Source organism: Periophthalmus magnuspinnatus, chromosome 16 (genome assembly GCF_009829125.3).
Source record: "Periophthalmus magnuspinnatus isolate fPerMag1 chromosome 16, fPerMag1.2.pri, whole genome shotgun sequence".
NCBI classification, from domain to species: Eukaryota; Metazoa; Chordata; class Actinopteri; order Gobiiformes; family Gobiidae; genus Periophthalmus; species Periophthalmus magnuspinnatus.
In genome coordinates, this window is record NC_047141.1 from 8,750,020 (window position 1) to 8,775,304 (window position 25,285).

General features: G+C 39.0%; 1 protein-coding gene across 1 annotated transcript; it reads right to left on the minus strand.

The window, feature by feature from the left end:
• Positions 1–4,871: 4,871 nt before the first annotated feature.
• Positions 4,872–14,226, minus strand: ankmy2a (ankyrin repeat and MYND domain containing 2a). The gene is made up of 10 exons (XM_033981241.2): positions 14,012–14,226; positions 13,197–13,261; positions 10,876–11,014; positions 10,686–10,784; positions 9,242–9,402; positions 8,388–8,602; positions 7,641–7,776; positions 6,851–6,979; positions 6,595–6,724; positions 4,872–5,938 (listed from the first exon to the last, which is right to left on the minus strand). Exons 1-10 carry the CDS (start codon positions 14,076–14,078, stop codon positions 5,817–5,819), a joined length of 1,263 nt encoding a protein of 420 aa, XP_033837132.1. The 5' UTR covers positions 14,079–14,226; the 3' UTR covers positions 4,872–5,816.
• Positions 14,227–25,285: the final 11,059 nt, after the last annotated feature.

A 25,285-nucleotide genomic window follows, 5' to 3' on the forward strand; every position in this document is an offset into this window, starting at 1 on the left:
TGCGCTGCAGCTGGAGGAGCCGTGTGCGCGCTCCCGGTCTGACTCTTATACCGGGCTTTACGCGCGGGGCAGACGCGCGCGCTCAGGTGTGGCTTCTGATTGGTTCAAAGGATAAATATAAACGCCCACTACTTTCACTTTTAAGCTTTGTGTTAATGAAAATGAGCTGCAAAGAACTGTCTGAATCCCACTTATCAAAGGCACAGGGAGTAGACTATGGAATGGTTGAGCACATGAGAAAACATGAGTTTGACAGTGAGAAAAGAGTCTATGCAGTTGTTTGGAGACCTGAGGAGCAACCTGCTCTAGTGTCATGATACTAAAAATACTACAAACTCAGCCATAGCCTATTCATAGCTTTAAAAACTATTATAGGCTTCGTTAGGTATGGCTATGTGGGTGACTTGAAATTGTAAGCAACTATAGTGTAAGCCTAATTTATGTCTTTGAATTCAACTAGACCTCCATCCATCCACCCATTTTCATCGGCTTATTTATTTATTTATTTATTTATTTATTTATTTATTTTAATTAGGACAGTGCATATTAATCAACATGTCAACAAACAGCATCAATGTAAATATGCCGGAATTAGCACAATAGCTACTTTACATCTGTTGTCCTAAGGCAGGTCAGAAACAGAACATTTAGAGAAACACACAGATGAGACAAAAGTGCACATAGACATGACAACAAGTGAACAACAATAGACCATATTCTGAGTTTAAGATGCCCCAAGAAAAAAAAAAAAATCTAGATGTGTGTGCATGTTTGACTATTTTTCAACCAATGTTTCAGAGGGCCAGGGGCCAGGTCGTGGGGTCAGCAGTCTAAGCAGGGACTCCCAGACTTCCCTCACCCCGGACATGTCCTCTAGCTCCTCCGGTGGGACCCCAAGGCGTTCCCAGGCCAGCCGAGAGACATAGTCCCTCCAGCGTGTTCTGGGTCTTCCCTGGGGCCTCCTCCTGGTGGGACATGCCCAGAACACCTCCCTAGGGAGGTGTCCAGGAGGCATCCTGAGCAGATGCCCGAGCCACCTCAACTGGTTCTTCTCGACATGTAGAAGCAGCGGCTCTACTCTGAGCTCCTCCCGTGTGACCGAGCTCCTCAACCCTATCGTAATGTCTTGAACCCTCAAGACATTACGATAGTGTGGTCCATTCCAGTCTAGAAGCGTCCAGTCTGACAATGCGTCTGTTGTAGGGAGTATTATACTTCTGATGGTGTAGGTCACACATGTCAAACTCAAGGCCAACGGGCCAAATACGGCCCTCCACATCATTGTATGTGGCCCTCGACAGGGTAAACTAAAAGATATGATGGTCTTAAAATGTCATTTTACCAAGAGATAGTACAGTTACACAGCCATATTGTTACATCTAGGCAAATTCATATGCATTATTTGTAACTTGAATAAGTAATAAATACAGAACAGTGAATTAACAAGTTAAAAAAGTAGTTAGATTTATTTTAGCTCTGGCCCTTTCACAGCAGCCATTTTGCTGATGTGGCCGTCGGTGAAAATGTGTTTGACACCCCTGGTGTAGGTCAAGACAACAAGGACTGAGCTGATAGAAAATGCTATTGCTATTTCTAAATATGAACCATTGCAACGAGGGCTGTTAAAACATGGCCTTCATTATTGACCTGGCAGCATTATTACTGTTATTACATTATTATTATTATAAGTACCAGTCTATAGTCCTCTTATGAAAACAAACATCTATCATCTATTCTGATGTCAATACTTCAAATATGACCCAGGGGACCATGTTTTACCCTGGAGAGAACTCACTGAGGCAGCTTCTCGTTGTAAACATCTGCACATATTTTTGGACATTTGTGTCTGATATGTTCTGTTCTCTGTGTGTTATTAGAACATTTCATTCCCATATACATCTTTAACAAACAAACAGCATTTTATTTTGATATTTGTCTGATTCATACTGTGGTTTGTGCATCTCTGTGCAGTGCAAACACCAATAACCAATCACTGAACAATGAACACACTCAGAATGTATAACAAAGAAAGAAACTGATGCTACTTACATGTGATAATCAGTCTGTTGTATTATATTGTGAAGAATATAGAGTGTGTATGCTGTTTGGATAATTGTCAAAGTGTCTAGTAATTGTAAAAGAGAACAGGGATCACATAAGTTTAGCTTCTTCCTACTCCCTTTCAAACACGTGTACATTATTTTCATTTTCCTGACTTTTTATACACAACCAGCCAAAAGTTTGGGCACACTTTTTCATGTATTTTTCTTCTTATTTCCATGATTTACACTCTAGATTCTCACTCAAGTCAGCAAAAACTATGAGTGGATATATGAAATGTAGCAAACAAACAACTCAAAATAACTCCAAACTGGTTTTAGATGAACACAATTTTAAATATCCTCCATTTGCTTTGAACACTGCATGTATGTATATAAAATGTGCAAAGTAGTAAACATAAAGAAAGAGAGGGTGTGTCCAAACCTTTGAGTGGTAGCGCATAAGATTTATATGCATTTACATGTTTGAAATAAAAAGGAATCAAATCAAATCAACTGCTGAGTATCTCAAAAGTGAAATACTGTGTGTACAATCGTGTACAAATGGCTGGCATTACTTTGGAGGACTACGTGATGGCCAACCCTACTTTTTGGAACTTTGCAACTTTGTAAAGATCAGTAGAAATGTTATTACTTTGCCTGGAATGTCCCGCAGTATAGCATTAAACCAATATATCTCTATAGAGCGAGCGGATGAAAAAAACAGACCAGGTGACAGGTCAGATCTGTGGAGAAGTGACTCCGCTCAATGTAAATATGCATGTTTATTTATTTATTTTTTTATGGATTCAATTAAGCAATAAAAATACCCTTAACTGTTTACATGCGTATACAATAATAAGTAATATTTGTATTGCAAGACAAAATAGCTCAAATACATGGGAAAAAAAATCAGGTAGTGTTTGTCCTACATTATTTTTGTCCACATTGTCCTTTAACAACTGCTGGTAATCCAAGTGGGGCGCTGGCTTTCCGGTGTTTTTGACAGGCCCTGAATGCAGCAGGTGTTGAGTGCGTCTTTTTGTTTAGCCTCAAACAGGAGCGGCGCAGGTTCACTGGCTCCACTTCCGACCGGGACAAGGGAAAACTGTTGACACTTAGAGATGAGAGAGAGCCCTGCCCCTAAGACTCATGGGAAAAGCAAAGGTGGGTTTGGTTTATGTAGTTACAAGAAATTTTACTTTAAAGGGACTGAATGTAGCCTGCATTTCATTTTAAATCACAACTGAACCTGGGTTGCCAATGTCTTAACCTGCACATAGAGGTCACACACACACACACACACACCCCCACACACATTTTTGTCATTCTCGGTTTATGTACAGGCCTCATGCGAAAGCTCAGAACCTCCAGAATTCACTCACTAAGCTGCAAAGGCTGCATTAGCACTCATTCATGATTGGCTGCAGGTGCTGGGGTTCAGGTAGTGAGGATTCGGAAAGAAAGTGAGAGCAAAAGAGTGAGAGAGAGAGGAACAAAAGCATAAACCACACCTGGAGGTCACATAGGGTCCACACAGACCGCAACGCATTGTGCTTTTCAAATGCCACTCGATATAGATAGGTAGAGTGTTCATCCTCTGATCTGAAGGTTGCCAGTTCAAATCCCACCCCCGATGTATACGTTTGGTAGAGCTGTCAGATCCACTGGGTGTGTGGTGCTTTGAGTGGCTTGAAGGTGGCTAAAATGTATCATCTTTACATATTTATGTACGTTCATTAATATGTGCTATCCCGTTTCTAAATAAATAAATACATAATGCTGTAATACGCTCGGGCTCCTGTCATGTAGCCTTCCAACGGCACACTGGAAGTAAACTAAAACTAAAAATCTGCATTTATTTTCAGACTTTATTACTAAACAGACAGATGTACAGTCTGACAACCACTTAATAACATATGAATGGTCCATACAATTGGTTCAAACAGCCCCTGAGTCCTAAACTTACACAGCCTCAGGTGGTCCAGCTGCAGAAGAGGACATGTGGTTTGTAATGGGAGTTAGTGGAATTTAACGCACAATTGCAACATCACACCTCTGGTTTGTGTTGGCTTAGTGTTAACTCAACCTTTGATCTGTATTTACCAAAGCTCCCCTCAGTAAAGCTTATACTAAATACACACAGAAAATAAAACACCAACAATTCTATAATACTATGCTAATTATATTTAAAAGGTTGCGTATAAAATGCTGTATTAATTAAGTACAATTCACACAGTAACATTCTTTAAAAAAGGGTACTACAATCACAACTGAACCTGTGTTGCTAGTTCTTTAACCTGCAGATAGCGGACACATACAAGTTTGCCTCATTCTCAGTTTATGTGAAAGCTCAGAGCCCCCAGAATTCACTCACTGAGCTGCAGAGGCTGAACTAGCACTGATTCGTGATTGGCTGTAGGTGCTGGAGTTTAGGTAGTAAACAGTCAGATCAGAAAGAGGCATTTTAAGTTTAAATCAACTTGATTTCACCATTGAATGTGGCAACCCAAATGAGGCTTTCTGATTGTAACATAAACAATAGGGCTATCATGCCCAATGTTTTTGTAATTTAAAATAAATCATCATTACAGTTGTTATCAGTAAAAGTTGTATTTGATTTGAACATGTTTAGCTTGTATCTGTAAGTCAAAATTTCAAACAAACTGGATTTCAAGTCCCTAATGTTCCAGCTCACTACATGGTAATGGTGCCCTCTGTTGGTCACACGTCTGTACTTCAACCAATAAATTTCATTTCCATATACCTAAAATTAATTAAAACAGCCAATCCCAATAAAAACACATAAAAGAATGTTTTTTTGTTTTTTTTTATTGTTATAAATATACAACCTTAAGGCCGTGATATTAGAGGACAAGATGGTATTGTGCTGTTTCCCGTCCTACCACAAGCTATTATTACTACATATATTATACATATTACATTATGTCTTGTCAAATCCTGAGCATTAATAATTATTCTACTCTTCTACTCAAAATATTCTCTTTTGGTCATTGCTATCTGGCTCCTCCCTCAATCCACAACAAAAACCACAACATACAAAGGCTGTTATTGGCTAGCTCCACACATTTTGCTACAAATTCTTAAGGCAGAATTAGCACAGGGCAAAAACTCCATTTCTACATGAGTTAAAATGACTTGAGATTTTTTAAACTAAATCTGTAAAATATTAGCTATGTACACTTTTTAAAAACACATAATGCATTCTTGTGTCTTTTACTCCCTTTATAACATACTTTTGGTCAGTTTGGGAGAAGTATTTCACCTTTTTCAACTTGAACTAATGTCTGGATTTCCAATGAGGCATTTAGGCATTGGAGCTCCCTCTGCTGTCAGCAACGGGAGTGAACAGTTAGAAAGTAAACAGTTAAAATCCCCTGTAAAGGTTATGCTAATAGAGCCATACGATCTTGTAAGCACACATCGTCCAGCTTTAGTCACCTCTCCACAGATATGACTTGTGCCACCTGCTCGTCTTCATGGTAATATACAAATAGGGCAAGTTACATGTTAAATGCCATACAGTGGAACATTCCAGGGATAGCAATAACCAGTCAGAATCAGATCAAAAATGTATATTCTTAAGTCATAATTACTCGCTTGGATGTAATTTCTTAGCCCACACACATTCATAACAACAATATAAAATAACATGTCTTGTCTCAGTGGCACATCCTAGGTTTCCACGGTGACAGAAGTAAATAAATATAGTTTGGTCTCCATGATGTTATTATATTCAGTTTGAGTGTTGTTGTTTCAGTTGCCTGCAGCAGTGATGGGCACACAGTTTGCCTTTTCACTTTCTGTTCCTTCACTGTTGGTTTTCACAGACAGACCCTCCATAGACTCTGTGGTCTCTTGAACCGCGTTGGCATTTTCTGAAATAAGCAAATCATTTATTATAATTAGTTTTAAAGTGAAGGCTCAGTTCACAATGGGCATTCGAAACATGTTCAGAGATATTCAAGAGAAGACAGAAATTTGAACTTCTAAATTATAACTAATAATGCATTTCAGAGCATGTTTGTAGAGGTCAAAGCGGGTTTTACTGTTTGCAGTGGATTATTACACTCCCAGTCAAAAGTTTGGACACACTTTTTTTGCTCTATATTTTCATGACTATGTACATGGTAATTCCTTATCTTATATTTGATGTCTTCTGTATGCATCTGAAAAGTATAAAGTAAAGAAAAACAACATTAAATGAAAAGATGTGTCCAAACTTTTCATTCGTAGTGTATATTTGGCCATTTCTTGACTGAACATTTGAGATAAACTTAAAAAAAGAAGAAGAAATATCTACATTTATGATCCACAAATGTTGAACCTTCATCCATTATTATATTAATCTTTGTGTATCGTGTGTCTTTTAGATCCACTTACTGAAGCTATTGTGAACAAATAGTTTCACAGTTTATTTATACTGACAAAAAAAAGACTGAACTTTGTGCAATATCAACAAATCTGCAATCTGTGAAGTTTCCTTACATAATCAAATGTATGCAGGCAGTAGATTTAACAGATGTTGTGTTACCTTTGTTCTGCTGCTGTCTGAGTTTGGCTACCTCCGCCTCGTGCTTCTCCCTCTGCGCCTGAAGCTTTTTACACACTTTCTTATGAGTGAACCAGTGGAGCTTCTGACACGTCTGGTCACAGTAAATCACCTGAGGAGAAGACATTTTGTATAAATGAGTTTCGAAGAGAGAAATATCAAGTTGAAGACAATCAAGAACCTTGGTTAATTTGACTGAGAGAAATTGACATTGCTGTGCTGCTGTGATGTGTCTTACCACTTTACAGATGGAGCACCTCTTCTCGGCTCCCTTCTCTCCACAGGAGGTACAGAACTCAGTGTCCATGAAGCCGACCTGTCCTGTGATGGCCTGGGTCAGCACCGACAGGGCGGTGGGGTCATTGCCCTATAATTAACATAAAGGTGAGCTGTTATTAAAAATGCTTAATACTGATTTAAGTTTTTTTCCCATATGGGTTTATAAATGTCTAGTAGAGGTTGATATGAAGTATTTGCCCCTTTGCCTAAATAAGCCATTTTTATTAAAGCCACAGTAAGTAACTTTATAGAAAAAAATAGACTAAAATAATAGCATGTTTTTCTCAAGTTCTCAACTTGTTTTTATTCACTGAAAAACTTAAAACATACATTCTTTCACTGAGTGGGCTTGCATCTCAACAAACCTTTCCATGGAAATGATGTTCTTTAGCCATAATCTTCCACAGTATGGATAAAATCTTTAAAAATAAATAAAACTTATCTTCATGAAGAAAATTGTGAAGTTCACATTAAATTTCTATTTCCTCATCATACAGGTGATCTGTCACCTCCACATACTGCACCTTAATGTACTTCAAGGATGATTTTATCTACTTATTTAAATATACAACTGCTATTATTTTTGACAAATATTGTGAATTTTGAGTTTGTACATGGATTTTTATATTGGCAAATTGTGGACATTCAAAATACAATGCTGAATTGATTATGAGAAATATATTAACAAAACATTGAACTAACAAAGTTTATATGTATATGTATGTAATGTAGGTTTTGTTAAGACTTACGATCTCCACAGGGGCGATGCTGCGGACCAGCTGTTGCAGTAGAGTGGCGTCGCAGTAAGGGAACTTCCGAATGGACTCTCGGATAAACTTCTCCTGAAAAACTGGGAATCCGTCTGTGTCTCTGCCCTTCAGCAAACTGCAGGAAACAACCAACCTTTTCAACTGTTCACATCACAATCAGGTGTTTTTTTTCTTCTGTCCCACTGACTCTTGGAAGGCCAGATCAATGGAGCAACGACATCACTGCAAATAAGCTCAAAACGTGCATCAGTCGTGATGTTTCTATGATCTGACCTAACAAGAGAGAGGCTAGAGTGCACACAGACAGTAGTTTGAATGGAAAACATCGATGTCCCAAATCATTCTGATCCAAGGAGCGAGTGGAAAGATATGATGCATAATGAAAAAAAAACAACAACAATGGCTATAGACTGTGTTATTTGTGCAGCCACAAACACATGTGTGCAGTGTGTGTGCGCCTGACAATATGCCAAGCCACATGCTTCTCTGTCATAGTGTTGTATTCACACTTTTGAAAATGCACCAAGTGGATAGAGATTGATGGAAACCATATGGAAACAACTGCCGGATACTATCCCAGACAGTTGCTTCTGTTTCATGGTGCAATATCACAGATGCAGAAAGAGGGTGGAGCTAAAACTACCCACTCAAAGATGTTCCTCTCTCATGGTTTGACATCAGGAACAGTCACTTTACCATGTGTTACCAATTGTGAAGTGCACCCACCACTTAATGAGCCCATCCAGCTTGTCCTCTCTGTCCCGGAGGAAGGCAACACACTTGTGGAGCACACAGCTGATGTAGTGCATCTTCATGGCCAGCACCTCGTTCATGTCCTGCTGTTTGATGCATTTCTCACAGATCAGCTCCATCACCCTCCGGCACTTGTCTAGAGCCTCAGCCTCAGCCAGCAGGGGGTTCTCCTTCACCAGCAGAACCATCTGGAAAACATTACAGGACACTTTCTCAAAACTGACATCCAAAAATATGTCACAGTAGTATATAGGACTGTACAATTAGTCACATTTTAATCAACATTAAGATTCAGGCATTTCTAATGGTCAATAATGAGCTTTAGGCCTTTTAAATGAGGGGTTCACAGACAATACTTTGGTCAAACTTCCAAAACACATGGTTTTACTGACATTTTATTTTTGAATGGCAATTATCAAGTATTTTATTCTTGTTAAAGAAAAGAAGAGAGAATAGATATTTGTTTTAGTAATACTAAATAAAGTCTAATCAAAAAGAGTGATTAGATTGAAAAATGGACCATGAGTCTGAAATAAAGATGAATTGAATTGAAATGGATGAAATCAAGAAAAAAAAAAAATCATAAATGTCATATGGCCCAGTCCTAGCAGACAACAGGTCAACAGCCAATCAATAAAAAACAAATCTCCACCTCCAAGACAAACTAGCAATGATATCAGACCACCAGATCTGTAGAGAAGAATTCAAGTTTTTCAGGGCATTTTTGAGCAGTAAAATGAAAGCTTATTAATGCCATAAAGCATTACAGAACATTTGTATTAGGTTCTTAGTTATAAACAGTTCTAGTTGAATCCCTGTGTTTTTACCTTCACAGGATTGAGGTTGGTGCTCATGATGACCTTGTGCAGTGGACCGGCCAGTTTTGGGGGCAGTTTGGGCTCCTTCTCCAGCCCCTGGGCTCTGGTGTAGTAGTCCAGTCTGGCTCGGGAGAAGAAGTTGTTGATCACGGTCACACAGTCATGCTGACCTGACGACAAAACAGAGAAACAACCATGATGAATAAATGTAAAAAAATAAATAAAGTAAAAATGAAATAACCTTGGTAAATTTAGCCTTGTTCATCTTATTGACAAACAAAATAAAATAAAAATAAAATTATGTAATAGAATCGATACACAATACCGATTCCACTACCATGATGATAATACAACACACATAAAATGTGCTTTTCATCATTAAATCATAATTATGTTACCACCTGGCCATGTGTAATTCCTCAGTTGTCCAGGTTGGTTCCATAGTGGTCCATGGGTGTATAGTAGTCTGTGTCTCTTATACCTGTTATGTTACAACCCCAAATGACTCTAAAGTTGTTCAGGAAAGGTTTATTTCTGTCATGTGAATGGGAGTATTTTAGTATTGATACTTGTTCAAATGAGCAAGCATGTTTCGATACTTTTGACAATATTATTACAACAATAATGATACAAAATCAAAATTAATATTGTTAATAAAGGTCATTTTAAACACATTTTAAAAAGACTAAGGCCATACTGAGCCAGGTTGTCTTTGTGCTAATGCCCTCTGGGAGGCGATATGTCACGTCACAACAAAAGACCAAGCTATGTGTATTCTTTTATTCATTTTTCTAAGAAACTTTTAAATAGTACTGGAATGCATTGCTGACATGGCCAAAGAACTGCAAACTGAGTTGTTGATTAAAAAGAATACTGCTCTTCAACCAGACCAAAATAAACAGTTTAAAGAGGGGGGTATTACACTATGGTGTATTCATTGCTAACACATTACATATTTAGATCACTCCCCTTCAGAATACTATCACAACACCAGAGCCGGATCTAACCTTCAGAGGGCCCCTCTCTACTTCAATGGCTCTTGGGTTTTGATTATTAATATTCCACTACATAATGCACATAGCAGTCATCGTCTGCCTATCTGTATAATCCACATCAGAAGGCATTTATAGAGAGAACACCAATAGCCACAGCAAATACGCAACTCCACAACTTGAATAATCTACTTTTAGGGAGATTCAGCTCTGTGCAACACAATCGGCACGCACTTCACTAATGAAACAACACATTGCATCAGGTTTAAGAAATTGTAGTGTTTGATTCGGATAGGGTCCAGGAGAGATCGCAAGATTAGTCAAGTATGCACGGATGACATCCGAAACCTCTTCAGGCATGTTTTTGATGAAGGAATATTATAACACAATAGAAAGCTCGAAAAAGTTGATTTTGTATAATACCCTCTCTTTAAGAAGCAACTTATCATTTTTAACCCTACCTACAAAAGCTGCCATCTGTGCGGCTGTCCTGCCCACAGAGTTGACCACGTCCGTTTCTGCTCCGGCGTCCAGCATCATGGCGGTGATATCAGTCTTTCCTTGAGACAGAGACAAGGAAGAAAAAAGATAATCATTTAGAGGGCCTTAAATTTGTATATTGCTTTCATAAGTGTTGCTAAACTTGAGTACCTGACAGGCCGGCGAACATGAGGGCTGTGTAGCCATGCTCGTGCTGGTTACAGTTCACATTAGCTCCATGTTGAAGCAGGAGTTTGCACATGTCTGCTTTCCCTTTGTAGGCAGCATGCATCAGAGGAGTCATACCATACTAGAGACAAATAAAAAGTTAATGTCCATAATGTTTAAGAGCTGCTTGATTATGGACAAAAGTTATTATATAAAATTATGTAACAATTGTAACTGATAACAGCAATGAATTGTCACTTGCAACTATATGTTTCTGTCCTATTAGTTTTCTTTATTTGCCCTTTTTGTTTTGTTGTTTTTTAAGCAAAACCATATAACTTGGCACATTACCCGCATGAATCAACAGAGATAGAAAGTAACCATAGTTCAGAACATTCTCCATAGAGATAGATGTGCTGTATGCTATATACTAAAAATTTTTCCCAAATCAATAGAATTTTAGATGGCAATAAGCAGCTAGACATGCATGCCCGCTCACGGTAACAATGCACATTTCTCAAGATTTTTAGTGCAGTAAAAACACCCTTAAATGAAAGCACACACTTTGATTTTAATCTATTTGGCTAAAAACCTTAACTGTGGGGCTTTAATTAAAAGGTAAAGGTGCCATTTCTGGAGGTGGCATATTAGAAATACAAAGTTATAACCATACTTTATGCCATACTGTGGAAGATTATAGCCAACAGATTAGCATTTCCATGGAGACAAGCAGGAGGAGGCAAACCTCAAGACCAAATAAGAGTCAGGTTTGTGGAGATGCACAGTAAGGACACATGTTTTTCTAAAATTTTCAGTGCAATAAACATGCTTTTATTTTAGTCTAAAAAGTTATATACTGTGGCTTTGAAGAAAATATAAAAAATTTACACATCTCCAAAACAAGTATTATGTTATATTTGATACATCTTGCTCTTCTAATTAAAACCACCAAATATCTATCAACCACTACTAATCTGATGCATTGTTGCAGCCCTTCACTAATGTCTGTTAAATAACCCCGTAAATACAATGGCAACTGAAAGTCTCCTGTTTCTGACACGGGGCCTCCAGAGCCTTTTCAGATCGAGTGCTCTTGTCTCACACATATGCCACCAAATAATGGGCTCCCAGGGTAATAAAAGCAACTGCTATGGTAACATGATGTTTACAGATGGCAGATGAAGATAATGAAAAATATAGACAAGATACGTGGTAGATATATTAAAAAAAGTTATGATATTGCAATTGTTTTGTGAGAAATGTATAAATGGTGCAAAAAGAGCAATTTTAAGATCAGACACTTGCTGTGTAAACTCCAAACATGTATACGCTAGTTCATAGCTTTTCACACATGCATTTAATCAAATCATTTTCTATTCTGGAGTGTTGAAAAAGCAAAATGAAACAATAATCATTCTAAAATATTAAGACATTTTTTGGCAAATTGGTGTAATTTGGTAAGTCTTTTAATGAGTGGTGTGCCGCAGAAAATTTTATGAAAAACAAGAAAAAAAACCCCACTGGGCTAGTGTAATATTTTTGAATTTTAGAGTGTATTGAACACTGACACTTGAACCTCAATCACATCTATAGCAGATTCTCTTATGGAGTGAAATATGGTCATTTGAGGAAAAAAAGGCAAAAAGTTAATAAAAAATACATGATAGTAAAAAGGGGGCAATATATATTGATTAGGTCTTCCCTTATTTTCATCTTGAATTTAGACTGAGTGGAGTCTTAACATGTGGCCATTAAACTTAAAAACTACTGAAGCACCTTAAAGGGCATTGTAGGAGACAGGTAGAGGGGTGCACGGTGTGTTTGCTGCTTGTGTGTGTGATTGGTTGAGAGCCAAGGGGGCGGGGCTCATATGGGCAGGTGTGCGTGCATGTTCGTTTGAAAAGGCAACTCTTGCTTGGGGCACAGTGTTGAGAGTCAGGGCTGGGTAGCTGTAATTTTTGTTGACCGCTAGCTTTGTCTCCATTTACTTATTATGCCATAACCTGTTAAGTCCATCTATGTCAATCCATGTTCTATTTTCTCTGCTGCGCTGCTGAATGCTCCGTGTGCCTGCGTGTTCGCCGAAATAAATCACCAACAAACGCATATTGGATCTAAGCGTATTTGTCCTCAATAAACTTCCAGCGCGTCACAAAGCTACAGCCCAGGACCCACTCTGGCTCTCACCGCAGCCTCAAGGTTTGCTGAGGGAAGCCGCTACAGGCATTGTCATTCAAAGGTGATTCCACTTTTGTAATTCAAAAGCTGATGAATTTCTGCTGAAATTATGACACAACATCTGATCATGACAGTCACTTATATACCTCATCCAGACAGTTAACCCGCACATCTTTGCATCCCAACAGTCGTGATGCCTCCTGGACGTTTCCTAAAAGCACAAAAAAAATAAAAAAATAAATAACTAAGACCAAATGTACCTAAGCTTTCATGCTAGGGTTAGTTTGTTAGTTTGTGAAGCTAATTTGCATGATGCCAAGATAGGCTAATGTAATATAATAATATTCATAGTCAAAATAGGCAACGTAAATATTACAGACAATAAGAAAAACAATAATAATAACAATAACAATAATAATCTACGGTTTGTCTTCAAGATTTAGTTTATTGATCATATTTTTAAGTTTTACAGCAGATTTCTTGTTGATAACACATACAGATGAGAAAAAAGACACGTTCTTTATGAAATGTGAAGAAGGATGAATTGCATTGGATTATTACATTTGTGTAATTTACACATAACAAAATTGCATTTAAAATCACATCAAATTGTTTGTCATGCATAAGAGTACCAAAAATGATGTGGTGTCTGGTAAAGACTTTTATATTTGTAATCCTGGGTAAAAGCAGTGGTATATTTCGTCCCAAAAGGCAAATTCAATTCAATATTTACATTACAGAAAAAAAAAATTTCGTCCCTCCCAAAACGTCGTCTTAGCAATTCTTTAGGAGGCTATATAACTGAAAATACTTTAAAAATCTACTTCCTTGGTTTTAGGGGCAATAGGATAATAACAATAAAACAAAAATATCGCTATTCAAACTCAATGTTACAGATGCTAACAGGTGCTAGCTAACCCTGTGCTTTCCTTAGGGATTAGCTTTAGCACAAGAGGCTTACCTCCAGTGATGACCTCGAACAATTCCTTTTCACTCGGAGACAGATCTCCTTTCTTAGGGGCCGACATATTGCAGACAAAAACGATGTGATACAAATAAGGAAAAGCCCACTAGCTCGTAAAAAAAAATGTTATTTCGACTCGCGTGTGCAGCACAAGCTAAACACATGAACACAGCACCGCTTACGGGAGCCGGGAGGTTCCACTGGACTGAACCATTCTGTGCGAGGGGTGTAGAGGGTTATAGCGAGGAATAAGGCCCAGTTTATTTGCTTTTTATTTATTCATTTATGACCTCACATATAAGGTAAAGCTATATTGCATATATATGTCATGTCCGTAAATAGAAAAAGCCATAGTGCTAATAAATGCATAGATATGTCGCCCCCTGCAACGTCACTGATTTGAGTTTCTAGAAAAATCCTATGAAAGAAGCGTCCAAATAATAATAATAATAATAATAATAATAATAATAATAATAATAATAATAATAATAATAATAATAATAATAATAATAACGCAAACTAAAACATAGCCAACATTAAGAGTTAACAAAACTTCTACTTTATTATTATTATTATTATTATTATTATTATTATTATTATTATTATTATTATTATTATTATTATTATTATGTTGGCTAATGTACACAGCCTTAACACCCTTTGGCAGGACATCAATGGCACCTGCAGTTCCTAAAGTAAAATACACTGAATAATACACTGATAATGAATAATAAACTCTGAGAAAACATTACGCTGACCTCCTACCATAAATGGTACTTAACTTTAGGTTAAGAAATGAAACCTGGTTTTCTGAAACATGAGTGAGGTATTTCACATATGGGACAGCTCTCCAAACAGGTAGCCTAGAAGTGACATATGCTTCGCACAGGAGGCGGGACTTCCTCCTGCTATAAGAGAACCCCAACCTGTCTCCACTCCACTCTAAGTAAGCATACTATTCTCGCTCAAGGCAAGAAGGGTGGTCTGGTGAGATACCGCATTTATGTTTCAGAAAACCAGAGTACATTTTTTAATCTAAAGTTGTCTTTCAACATTTGTTTCGGTATCTCACATATGGGATGTAAAGACTCCTGCATTGCCAGGCAAGGTTGCCCGAACACCAGTCATTGAGGCATCTGGGGCTACGCTCCAATGCTCAGTACATTCTGAGATAGTGAGGACCCAGTGACATCCAGCTTATAGAACCTGGCAAAGGTGTATGGAGTAGCCCAACTTGCCGCCACACATATTTCCTCCACCAAGGTGCCCAGAGATGTAGAGGTGTACAGTATTCCCCAAGATGTAGCCATGCCACGAGTGGAATGAGAATGAGTCATGTGTGTCAGCATTCTGAATGTATATGTTCTAATATATTTGTTCAGAGCTAGTATAGGATGCAGCCCCCCTCCCTTTTTGGGCACAAGGAAATATCTGAAATATAAGCCGGCTTGGCATTGCTCTGGTGGCACTATTCTTATTGCACTCTTGTTTCTGAGAGCTTCTACCAGAGAAGCCAGAGAGGAACAGAGGCCTGCTGTTCCATTAGTGGTGCAATGGCTCTCTCTGATGGACACAGCGAGTCTTGCAGAGCCTGCTCTATGGAAATTTTCAGTGTTCTTATATATTGTTTTGCAACATGGGTGGTTGCGTCCTCGGCCTGCAGGCTAGATACAAAGGAGAACACGCTTTTTTTTTTTTTTTTTTTGAAAGACATTTTTAAGCAAAATTAAATGCTGCTATGGCTCCACCAAGCCCTCTGCAGGACAGGTTTTCCTTTATGATCTGTGAAGTTCAGAGAACAGCAAGACTGCCTGCTACAGATGGAGAGCGCCAAGATGCTGTGTTCTCCTATATTTCTGTTTCACAGCAGTTTCAACAGAGCTGCTGCCTTACCTTGGAAAACAAAACAAACAATTGATGTGTTCAGCCTGACAACCAGTTCTGACACTTGTAGACTTAGCAGATTTTTTTACATGTGCAAAATAAACCATGCCTTCGATGACCCTAGACTTAGTGGCAAAGCCTCAGTACAGTAGTGATTTCTGTAACCGACCTAAAGAATACTAACATTAATACTAATATTTCCCCCATGCTTTATTGTGATAATGTCCATAATGGAGGTGGATTGAGAAGAATTGTCACAGTCCTCTGGGCTATAATCCAAGTTACTGCACAGAGACTGTATGATAAAGACCTCAGGGCCGCAGAGAACATTCAGGTTTTTAAAAGCAGGCTCAAGACCCATCTTTTTAGCATAGCTTTTGATTAGTATTTATCATTTTAGTTTACTTCTCTATTTATTTAGTCTTATTTAGGCTGGCTAGTGTGTTTATGTTTTACTTATGTTTTATTGATTTGTTTAGTTTTGACTTATTTTATTATTTATTGATTATTTTATTATTTATTTATTTTATTATTTATTTTATTATTTATTGACTTATTTATTAGTTTTGACTTATTTTATTATTTTTAATCATTTTAGATTTTCCAGTGTTTCCTCTGAGGAGCCCTCTGCACCGGGAGCTGTGGTTGGCTGTGGCTGCTGGGCCCTGGCTCGTGGGCCCTGGAGGTTTGGTCTTGACCTCATCTCTTCTCGGGGCCCTGGGCTGGTGTCCTGTGGCTGCGGGTGACCCTGTTCCTGGTGCAGATGGTTCCTCTGGTGGCGCTCTCTCATCTGGTTCATCTTTATCCAGCCTGTTCCACTTAAACATATTTTAAATGAAACCGAGGTATTTTAACATGTGTTGAGGTGGGGGGTGGGAGTGTGCGTTGGGGTGGGGGGTTGTTTGGTTATGATTATTGATGTGTTGGGGTTGGGTTGTTGGGTGGCTGGGTGGGTTTGGTGGGTGGGACTGATTTTAATGCTTTGTAAAGCACTTTGTGTTACTTTTTTTTGTATGAAAAGTGCTCTATAAATAAAGTTTGATTTGATTTGATAACACCACCACCTCAATCACCACTGCTGTCTTCACCAGACGAGTACATTCACTTGTGTAATCTATCAGAGTTCATTTAATTATTTTAATACATCCATGGTTGTGCTCCATGCAGTCCATGTGTCAGTAAATCCTTTGCTAGAAGCCTAGTTGTTTTCGATGAAACCATTAAAAGGTTAAGGTTTTCATAGGCTTTCTTGTCTCTGTAGAGAACTTTCTTTCACTGTTTCACCTAAGGACACAGCTCTTGAGCTAGGTCAATTTTTGTCTACACAAAAATGTAGACCTGTAGAAACCCAGCACTAATGTATATAATGTATTTGTCTTTTTTCTTGTATATTTTGTCATTTTTTTATATGTATTTTTTTATATATATATATATCTGTTCGCTTTTAGGCTGTCTTTTCACATCTGGCCAAGGGACTACTGATTGAAATGAGATGAAATCAGCTAACTCAAGCACATTTACACTGTTTGATGTTGATTAATATGCAATGTCCCTTTTAAAATAAATAAATAAAAATGTATGTGCTGAAATGTCACCTGGGAAATGCATATATGTTTCTATTGTTTTTATTTCTTTAATAAATAATTTTACGTTTTTTAACACAAGTGCTGGTTTCTGTGGCACCATGGATTTATTTTCCTTCCTCAGCAAATAATGTTCTACCTATCTTCCAGCTGCAGTCACAGATGCCAGTCAAGTCTAGGATGCAATAGACTTTGTCACCTGTTATTCATATGAATAATAAAATATGTGACAGGAGTCCATTTGGGATTGGAGGACAGTGTGGTGACAGACTGACAAGGATCTATAAATAATTAGTTTATCTGCAAATTGCCAAACAGAAACAACATCCAGTCACCCAAGTCTCTGTCACAACAACTATAGGGGTTTTGCACATCTTCCCAGTGACTCAGCAAAGTTTTGCAAATCTATGTTATTGTTGCTACATACCTGGATTTGTGTTTTGTTTCATTCACACGTTTAACACACAAACTCCGTATATTTAGGCTGAATTCTTCTCTCAAACTGAAAACTCTCTGTTCCACCTTGTGATGTCATGTGGTAATACAGGAAATGCTCCTCTGTGTTTTTTAACTCCACACACCTTCACTAGAATCAAAAACCCTGCACAAAACACAACACAAAGAGAAGACGAAATGAAATCTGCCAACTGAACAAATTGACGTTTCACTGCTCATCCAAGTAACTGTAATAATAGCAGGATTGTTAAAGGTTGAATAAGGTCGTTTAAGCTGAAATTGGAGACAATAGCTGTTTACAGTTTCAGTGTAGTTAGCCCCTTCCTTCAGACAGATATAAAGCAGTGTCCACTAGCAATCTGACTAGAACTGAAGAAGCGCCTTGGATGAGCAGTGAAACGTCCTCTCTCCTACAGATATTTGTCCAGTTGACAGATTTAATTTTGTCTTTTACTATAGATCAGACCTGGACGACTAACTTAACGCTAGCTAGGGTTATCGAAGGATAAAAAAAATCAGTTACTAAAAGTACTATCAAAACTAGATACTCATCTGAGCAAGAATTGATACAAGAAAAAGTCACATTCACAGGACAGAAATGAACCTTTCCTGAACAGCTTTAGAATGATCTTGAGCTGTATCAGAACAAGTATAAGACACATAGACTAGTGTACACCCATGGACCACTATGGAACCTACTGGATGACTGAGGGATAAATTCTACTGGCCGTGATTGGCAGAGGTACCATCTCTCTATGAAACTCCATAATTTCTCCCTGAAACAACGCAGTGCTCCAACCAAAGAGATTCAACCAGACATGAACGTCCTGATTGAGAAAGCTGAGCAGGAGTCCAGTGGTAACAGTCATTTCATTTACAAATTCACATTCACATTATATTCACAACGCCTTTACCCCAAAATTTGTCAGACCATGTCCAGTCTACAGCAAATCAAAGAACTGGACAGCAGGCTAAGAGATGTGTGTGAGCATCAAGTAATTTAGCATGGACACTAAAACATTGCTGCTATAACTGTTGTTTGTACAGGCACAGATAAACACATTGTGGAGTGAAATGAGTAAAGGCGATGTTCGTCTAATGTGGACCTACTTTGATGGCCACTGATAGAACTCATTTTCCACATTCGGACAGTGGAGAGAAAACCAAACCTAATAAAAATAAAATCAGTCTTCAGTTTTGGAATGTGAACTTGAGTTGTTACCAAGAGTCAAAAAGTCATGTCTGTAGAAATATTGCAACACATCTTACATTGCACAACTCTTTATCTGTTTGTGAGCCGCTCTTTCTTGGAACTCTAAATGTGGCTCGGTTCCACCCAACAATGACATTTTTAGATAGCCTATGTTTAGTTATATGGCTTGACTTGCAAAATACCAACCAACATTATAGAAGCATTTATAAAAAATATTCCAGTAATTGTTTTTGTTTTTTTTAAATAGCCAACAAATGACAAAAAATCTATGTATATTTGTGAGCTGTAAGCAATGTTTTAACATTGTTACCTCCTCATACACATACCTGGAGTTGTGTTTTGTTTCATTAACACATGTTTTAGTAATCCTTTATTAATAGTCTGTCTACATCTCCACAGCTCAAAATGCTCTGTTCCACCTTGTGATGTCATGAAGTGGTAGTTTTCACGTTAACAGCTACCTTTTACCTTTTTTGTTCTGTAGAGATTGGCCAATTCTAGGACTGAAATGATCCAAATGATTCTAGTGAAGTTGTATGGAGCACAGTGGAGCATTTCCTGTATTGCCACATGACAACATAAAGTGGAACAGAGTGTTAGCTTAATGTTTTTGATGAGTGTTTCCTCCTGAAGTCTTCTGCAGCATTTGGTGTAGAAAGCCTGTTGCGTTATTGTCTGTAGCATTTCAGAGCTAGCTGGCTAGCATCTAATAGATCCATGTAGGGTTGCCATGGATAGAGGAAAAACAAACTGCTTAAATCACATAATCCAATGGTCCTTGATGTCTGTCCTTGGAACTGCACAAGCTGCACTTCTTAACAGGTCAAAATCCCCATAAATTTACAAATGGAAAACCATAGTCCCTCCAGCGTGTCCTGAGTCTTCCCCAGGGTCTCCTCATGGTGGGATATACCCAGAATACTTCCCCAGAACGGCATCCAGGAGGCATCGAGGACAGATGACTGAGCGACTTCAGCTGGCTCGCCTTGATGTGGAGGAGCAGCGACTCTACTCTAAGCTCCTCCCATGTGACTGAGTTCCTCACCCTATCCCTAAGGGCCCGTCCTGCCACCCTTCAGAGGAAACTTATTTCAAGTTTATTTGCATAGCAGAATTCTTACACAAATTATCTCACAGTACTTTACAGAATAACATAAAACATAAATATAAATAATCATCATAGAATTAACATTAAAAAAGAAGAGTGCAGAATAAAAAAAGTCATATGCACAGCTAAGTGAGCCTGGATTTAAACATCATCAAAGTAGAGGCCTGTCTCACATCTTCAGGTTTTAGCTGCATAAAACTGAAACACTGATTCTCCATGTTTAGTCCTGACTCTGGGCACCAGCAGGAGGCCGGTCCCTGAAGTCCTCAGAGTGTGAGATGGTTCATATGGCTCTAACATGTGGGAGATGTTCTTTGGTGCTGGGCCATGGAGAAACTTGTTCACAAGCAGAGCTGCTTTAAAGTTTATTCTCTGAGCCACAGGAGCCAGTGCATAGACCTGAGCACAGGACACATGTGTGAAGTACTTCCTGGTTCTAGTCAGCACCCGAGCAGCAGTGTTCTGGATGTACTGCAGCTGTATTAATGCATGTTTGGAGAGGCCAGTGAGCAGGCTGTTATAGTAGTCTAACCTACTGGAGACAAATGCATGAATAAGTCTCTCCAAGCCTGGTTTAGACAGTATACCTTTGATTTTTGCGATGTTTTTAGGTGGTAAAAAGCTGCAGATGTTATTGATTTGATGTGGCTGTTAAAGTTCAAGTCTGAGTCCATTATTACCCAAGATTTTAGCCTGATTTGAAGGTTTTAGAGAGAGAGACTGGAGGTGACTCTGACACGTTATCATTATTTCTGTAGACCAAAGACTATGACTTCAGTCTTGTCTGAGCTTAGCTGGAAGAAAGTTGTTTTGCATCCACACACTGATCTGTTGGATGCAGTGACAGTGAATCCAAAGGTTCATATTCACCTGCTCCAGTGAGACATAGATCTGAGTGTCATCTGTAGAGTTGTGATAGGACACATTGTTGCCAGAATTGATCCCTGGAGAACCCCCCAGGTCAGGGACATTTTGTCACTTTCTGCAAAGTCTTCTAGATAGGACTTTAACCAGTTTAATGCCGTACCGAGATGTCCTCCCAGTCCTCTAGTCTCTGTAAGACAGGCATGTCAAACTCAGTTTGGCTCTGGGGCCAGATCCAGACTTTCTGTTCTCAGGTGAGCCGGATCAGTAAAAGAATGTCCACTCCAAATATTTAGCTTTGTTTTTCAGTACTATGCTTTATCATTCAGCCTACATTTGTAGCCTACCCTTCATATTATAATCACGGATGACAAGGGATCTTTTCTAAGCACAACACATTTATTCACAAACAATGGAAAAAGAATGATTTTCATGTTTGGCGGTGAATGTGTTAACAACTGGTTTATTTTAACAGTTGAGTGAATGCAGTTTTACACCTGAACCAACTCACCACACTAAACAAACTCAAGTGGGAGCTATGAAAAAAATATTTTCGCCTTAAATGTCATACTGCTTTGAAATAAATAAAAAAAGAAATACAAAATAAAATAAATAAATAAAATAAAGAGTTATAGAAGTGCATGGGCAATAAGATTAGACTACATCAGATCAAACTACTAGGCTGGGCCTGCTGAAGCTGAGAATATACTGCACAATATTAATTGTCTTTAATATGAAACCAGATTAATCTTATTTTTAATGATATGTATTCATGAGTGCAAACAAATTTCGTGTCATCACACTTTTTTTCTCTCTCTCACTGCACTCCTGCAGTCTACTTGCTGCTGCTGGCTCTTGAAACTTGGCATCTTTTTGCCTTCACAAGTGCATCGATATTAGGTGTCAAATCCTGAGTAGCAGCACATTTAACAATGTCATTCAAGTCTTTATTTGTTAACCTTGAGCGCTGCTTTGTTTTATTGTTGTTCATTACGGAGAACACCTGTTCACAAAGATAAGTAATCCCAAACATGGATAGAACCTTTGCAGCCATGGCTGTTAATTTGGGGTAACCTGTCACGAGATATTGATAAAACGTATCCAGCCCCACGGACCCAAATTTATCCTTCATGGCGGAATCGCACTGCAAGTCAATAAGCTCGAGTTGAATGTCAGCTGGCATATCAGAAGGCTTCACTGTAAATGGTGAGCGAAAAAAAGTCAAATTTGTTCTCAAGTTCGCTGAATACCTGAAACCTCTGCTCAAACTCTCGCAGCAAATCTGTTATGTTGTCTTTATATTTATCCAAATCATTATCGGGACGGTCCGGTGCCTTCAGACGTACAGGTGTGAGACAAGAGAAATGTGCGGTGTCACCATTGGATAGCTGCGTCCCCCACAGTGACAGTTTCATCTTGAACGCACTTATGCTGTCGTAATATTGAGTGACAACTCTGTTACGGCCCTGTAGTGTTAAGTGTATTCAAGTGTTGTGTAATATAACCATAAACACAAGATCCTGCACCCATTCCTTGCATTTAAGTTCCTTTACTGTTACTTTACAGTTCCTTCTTCTCCATGAACTGTCCAATTTCCCCTCGTAGCTCAAAGAAGCGCTTGAGTACTGCACCTCTGGTTAACCACCGCACGTCAGTCTGGTATGGTAGGCCAGCATGAATGTCATTATCACTGAGAAATGTGTCAAACTAACGGTGATTTAGACCGCGCACTCTGATGAAATTGACAGTTTTCACAACCACATTCATAACATGGTCCATTTGCAGTGTTTTGCAACATAACTCCTCCTGATGCAAAATACAGTGAAATGCCCAAAACTCTTGTCCTCCATTTGCGGTCTGTACTTTGTCACAGAATTTTGCGGCAACGCCTGCCTTTCTCCCGACCATTGATGGTGCACCGTCGGTAGCCAGGCTCACGGCACGGGACCAGTCCGCTCCCACCTTGTCCAGCGCTCCAACGAAAGACCTGAAAATGTCATCTGCTGTTGTGGTGTCCTTCATGGGCATCAATTCAAGCAGCTCCTCGGTGATGGTCATAGTTTCATCAACACCTCTAATGAATATGGCCAGTTGAGCAATATCTGTGACATTGGAGCTCTCATCTATTGCAATTGAAAATGCAATAAATGACTTGATTTTCTCTTTCAGTTAGCTGCTCAAGTCACTTGAGAGTTCTGTCACCCGATCTGTGACAGTGTTCCTTGTTAGACTAATATTGGCAAAGGCAGGTCGCTTTTCAGGGCACATGACTTCTGCAGCCTTCAGCATGCATGTTTTTACAAACTCCCCATCAGAAAATGGCTTGGATGCCTGCACCAGCTCGTTGGCAATAATGTAGCTGGCTTTTACAGCCCCATCAGTGATATCGCAGCTGCGCGTAAAAGTAGACTGCTGTTTCTTCAGACCAGCGACCAATTTGTTTATCTCATCTCTCGTCTTATTTGTCCTTTCAAGTGGTCATACTTTCTTTATGATGAATCTCATAGTGGCTCCGAATATTAAACTCTTTGAACACTGCAACTTGCTGATTACATACCAAGCACGCTGGTTTTGCATTCACTTCTGTGAATAAATACTTCTCAGTCCATTTTTCCTGGAAAACTCTGCACTCCGTGTCTACTTTTCTTATTTTTGACAGTGCCATTTTGGGAAGGGTGTGTTGACCGATAACTTGTTTAGTAGTGGTGAATGGTGAAGCAAGATTGCTGGTTTATTTTTACTTGGACACAGCAAGAGAAAGAAGAATTCTTTCTCTTACATGAACCTGGCAAAATAAAAGCACATGTTTAACCGTCTCTGGCTGCCCACAACTACACATTCCACTAGGATGTTTCTTAATAACTTTAAGGCCCTCTGCTGCGTTGTAGGTCAGTACGTACAGCCCTGTTAAACACCCGATCACTCACAAATAAGTCCTTTATCCTGAACAATTTTATTTCCACTCATGAGCTGGATTGTCTCATGCTCACGGAGACCTGGCTAAAACCAGGTGATAACAGCGCCTTCTCCGAGCTCCTACCTCCCGGCTACTCTTTCCTCAGTACGCCGGGAGTGTCCAGTCATGGTGGTGGCCTGGCTTCTGTTTTTAAACAACACTTGAACTGCCGTTTTCTCCCATCTAAAAACTACAATAGCTTTGAGCTTCAGCTATTTTTAGCCCAATTTGCTTGTCTCCTTCTGTGCGCTGTCATCTATCGCCCTCCGAAATATAACAAGGATTTTATTCCGGAGTTTTCTGAGTTACTTGCAGATTTGCGTACACGTTATGACAGTTTGCTGATTTGTGGTGACTTCAATATCCATGTTTGCTGCCCATCCAGTCAGCTGGCCAAAGAGTTTCAGAGCCTCTTGATCTCTTTTGACCTGGCACAGTAAACGCCCCCACACATCAGCACGGTCATACACTGGACCTGATCATCTCCCACGGACTGTCTATATCCACCTCAGAAATAAGTAACCTCTGCATTTCAGACCATCTCCCTATCATATTTGAATTTAATGTCCCTCTTCCTGCAGCCAAATCTCTCACTCCAGCCGGTCGTCGCCGAACCATCACATCCACCACAGCCGGAGAATTTGTTGCTGCCTTCAAGAACACCACGTTTTATTCCCAGGGCCCTTTTCCTCTGTGTCCAGAGGATTTTATCTCCTCCTTTCATTCCACCTGTTCAGGGATTCTTAACATCATTGCTCCATTTAGATGCATGTCTGCCAAATCCAAACCAGACCCCTGGCTTAATGACATCACCTGCGCCCTCAGGCGGCAGTGCAGACAGGCTGAGCGCAAGTGGAAGAAGGACAAGTTACATGTATCACTGGGAATATTGAGGGACAGTCTTACTGACTATCAAAATGCAGTCAAAGCTGCTAAATGTCAGTATTTATCAAATGTTATTTGATTTGATTGATAGAGTGCTATTCAGTACTATTCAGTCTGTTACAAATCCATCTAGTGATGTTCTCCAACATGCAACAAAGTCAACCTGTGATGATTTTCTTCATCATTTTGTCGACAAAGTAGCCTCTGTTAGACAGAGCATTAACAATATGGGTAACAGTTTTGACTTGTGCTCTTCTCCTGTACTCTCTGTGTTTAATGTGTTTGAGCCAGTGTCACTGTCTCTCCTTTCTGAGATGGTCCA

Excerpts from the sequence above, each read along its gene's own strand:
- ankmy2a (XM_033981241.2), bottom strand. The coding sequence starts at position 14,078 with ATGTCGGCCCCTAAGAAAGGAGATCTGTCTCCGAGTGAAAAGGAATTG. Across the intron at positions 11,015-13,196 it reads GGGTTAACTGTCTGGATGAG|TATGGTATGACTCCTCTGAT; the intron begins GTATATAAGTGA and ends ATTTGTCTCTAG. Across the intron at positions 5,939-6,594 it reads CAGACAGCAGCAGAACAAAG|AAAATGCCAACGCGGTTCAA; the intron begins GTAACACAACAT and ends TGCTTATTTCAG.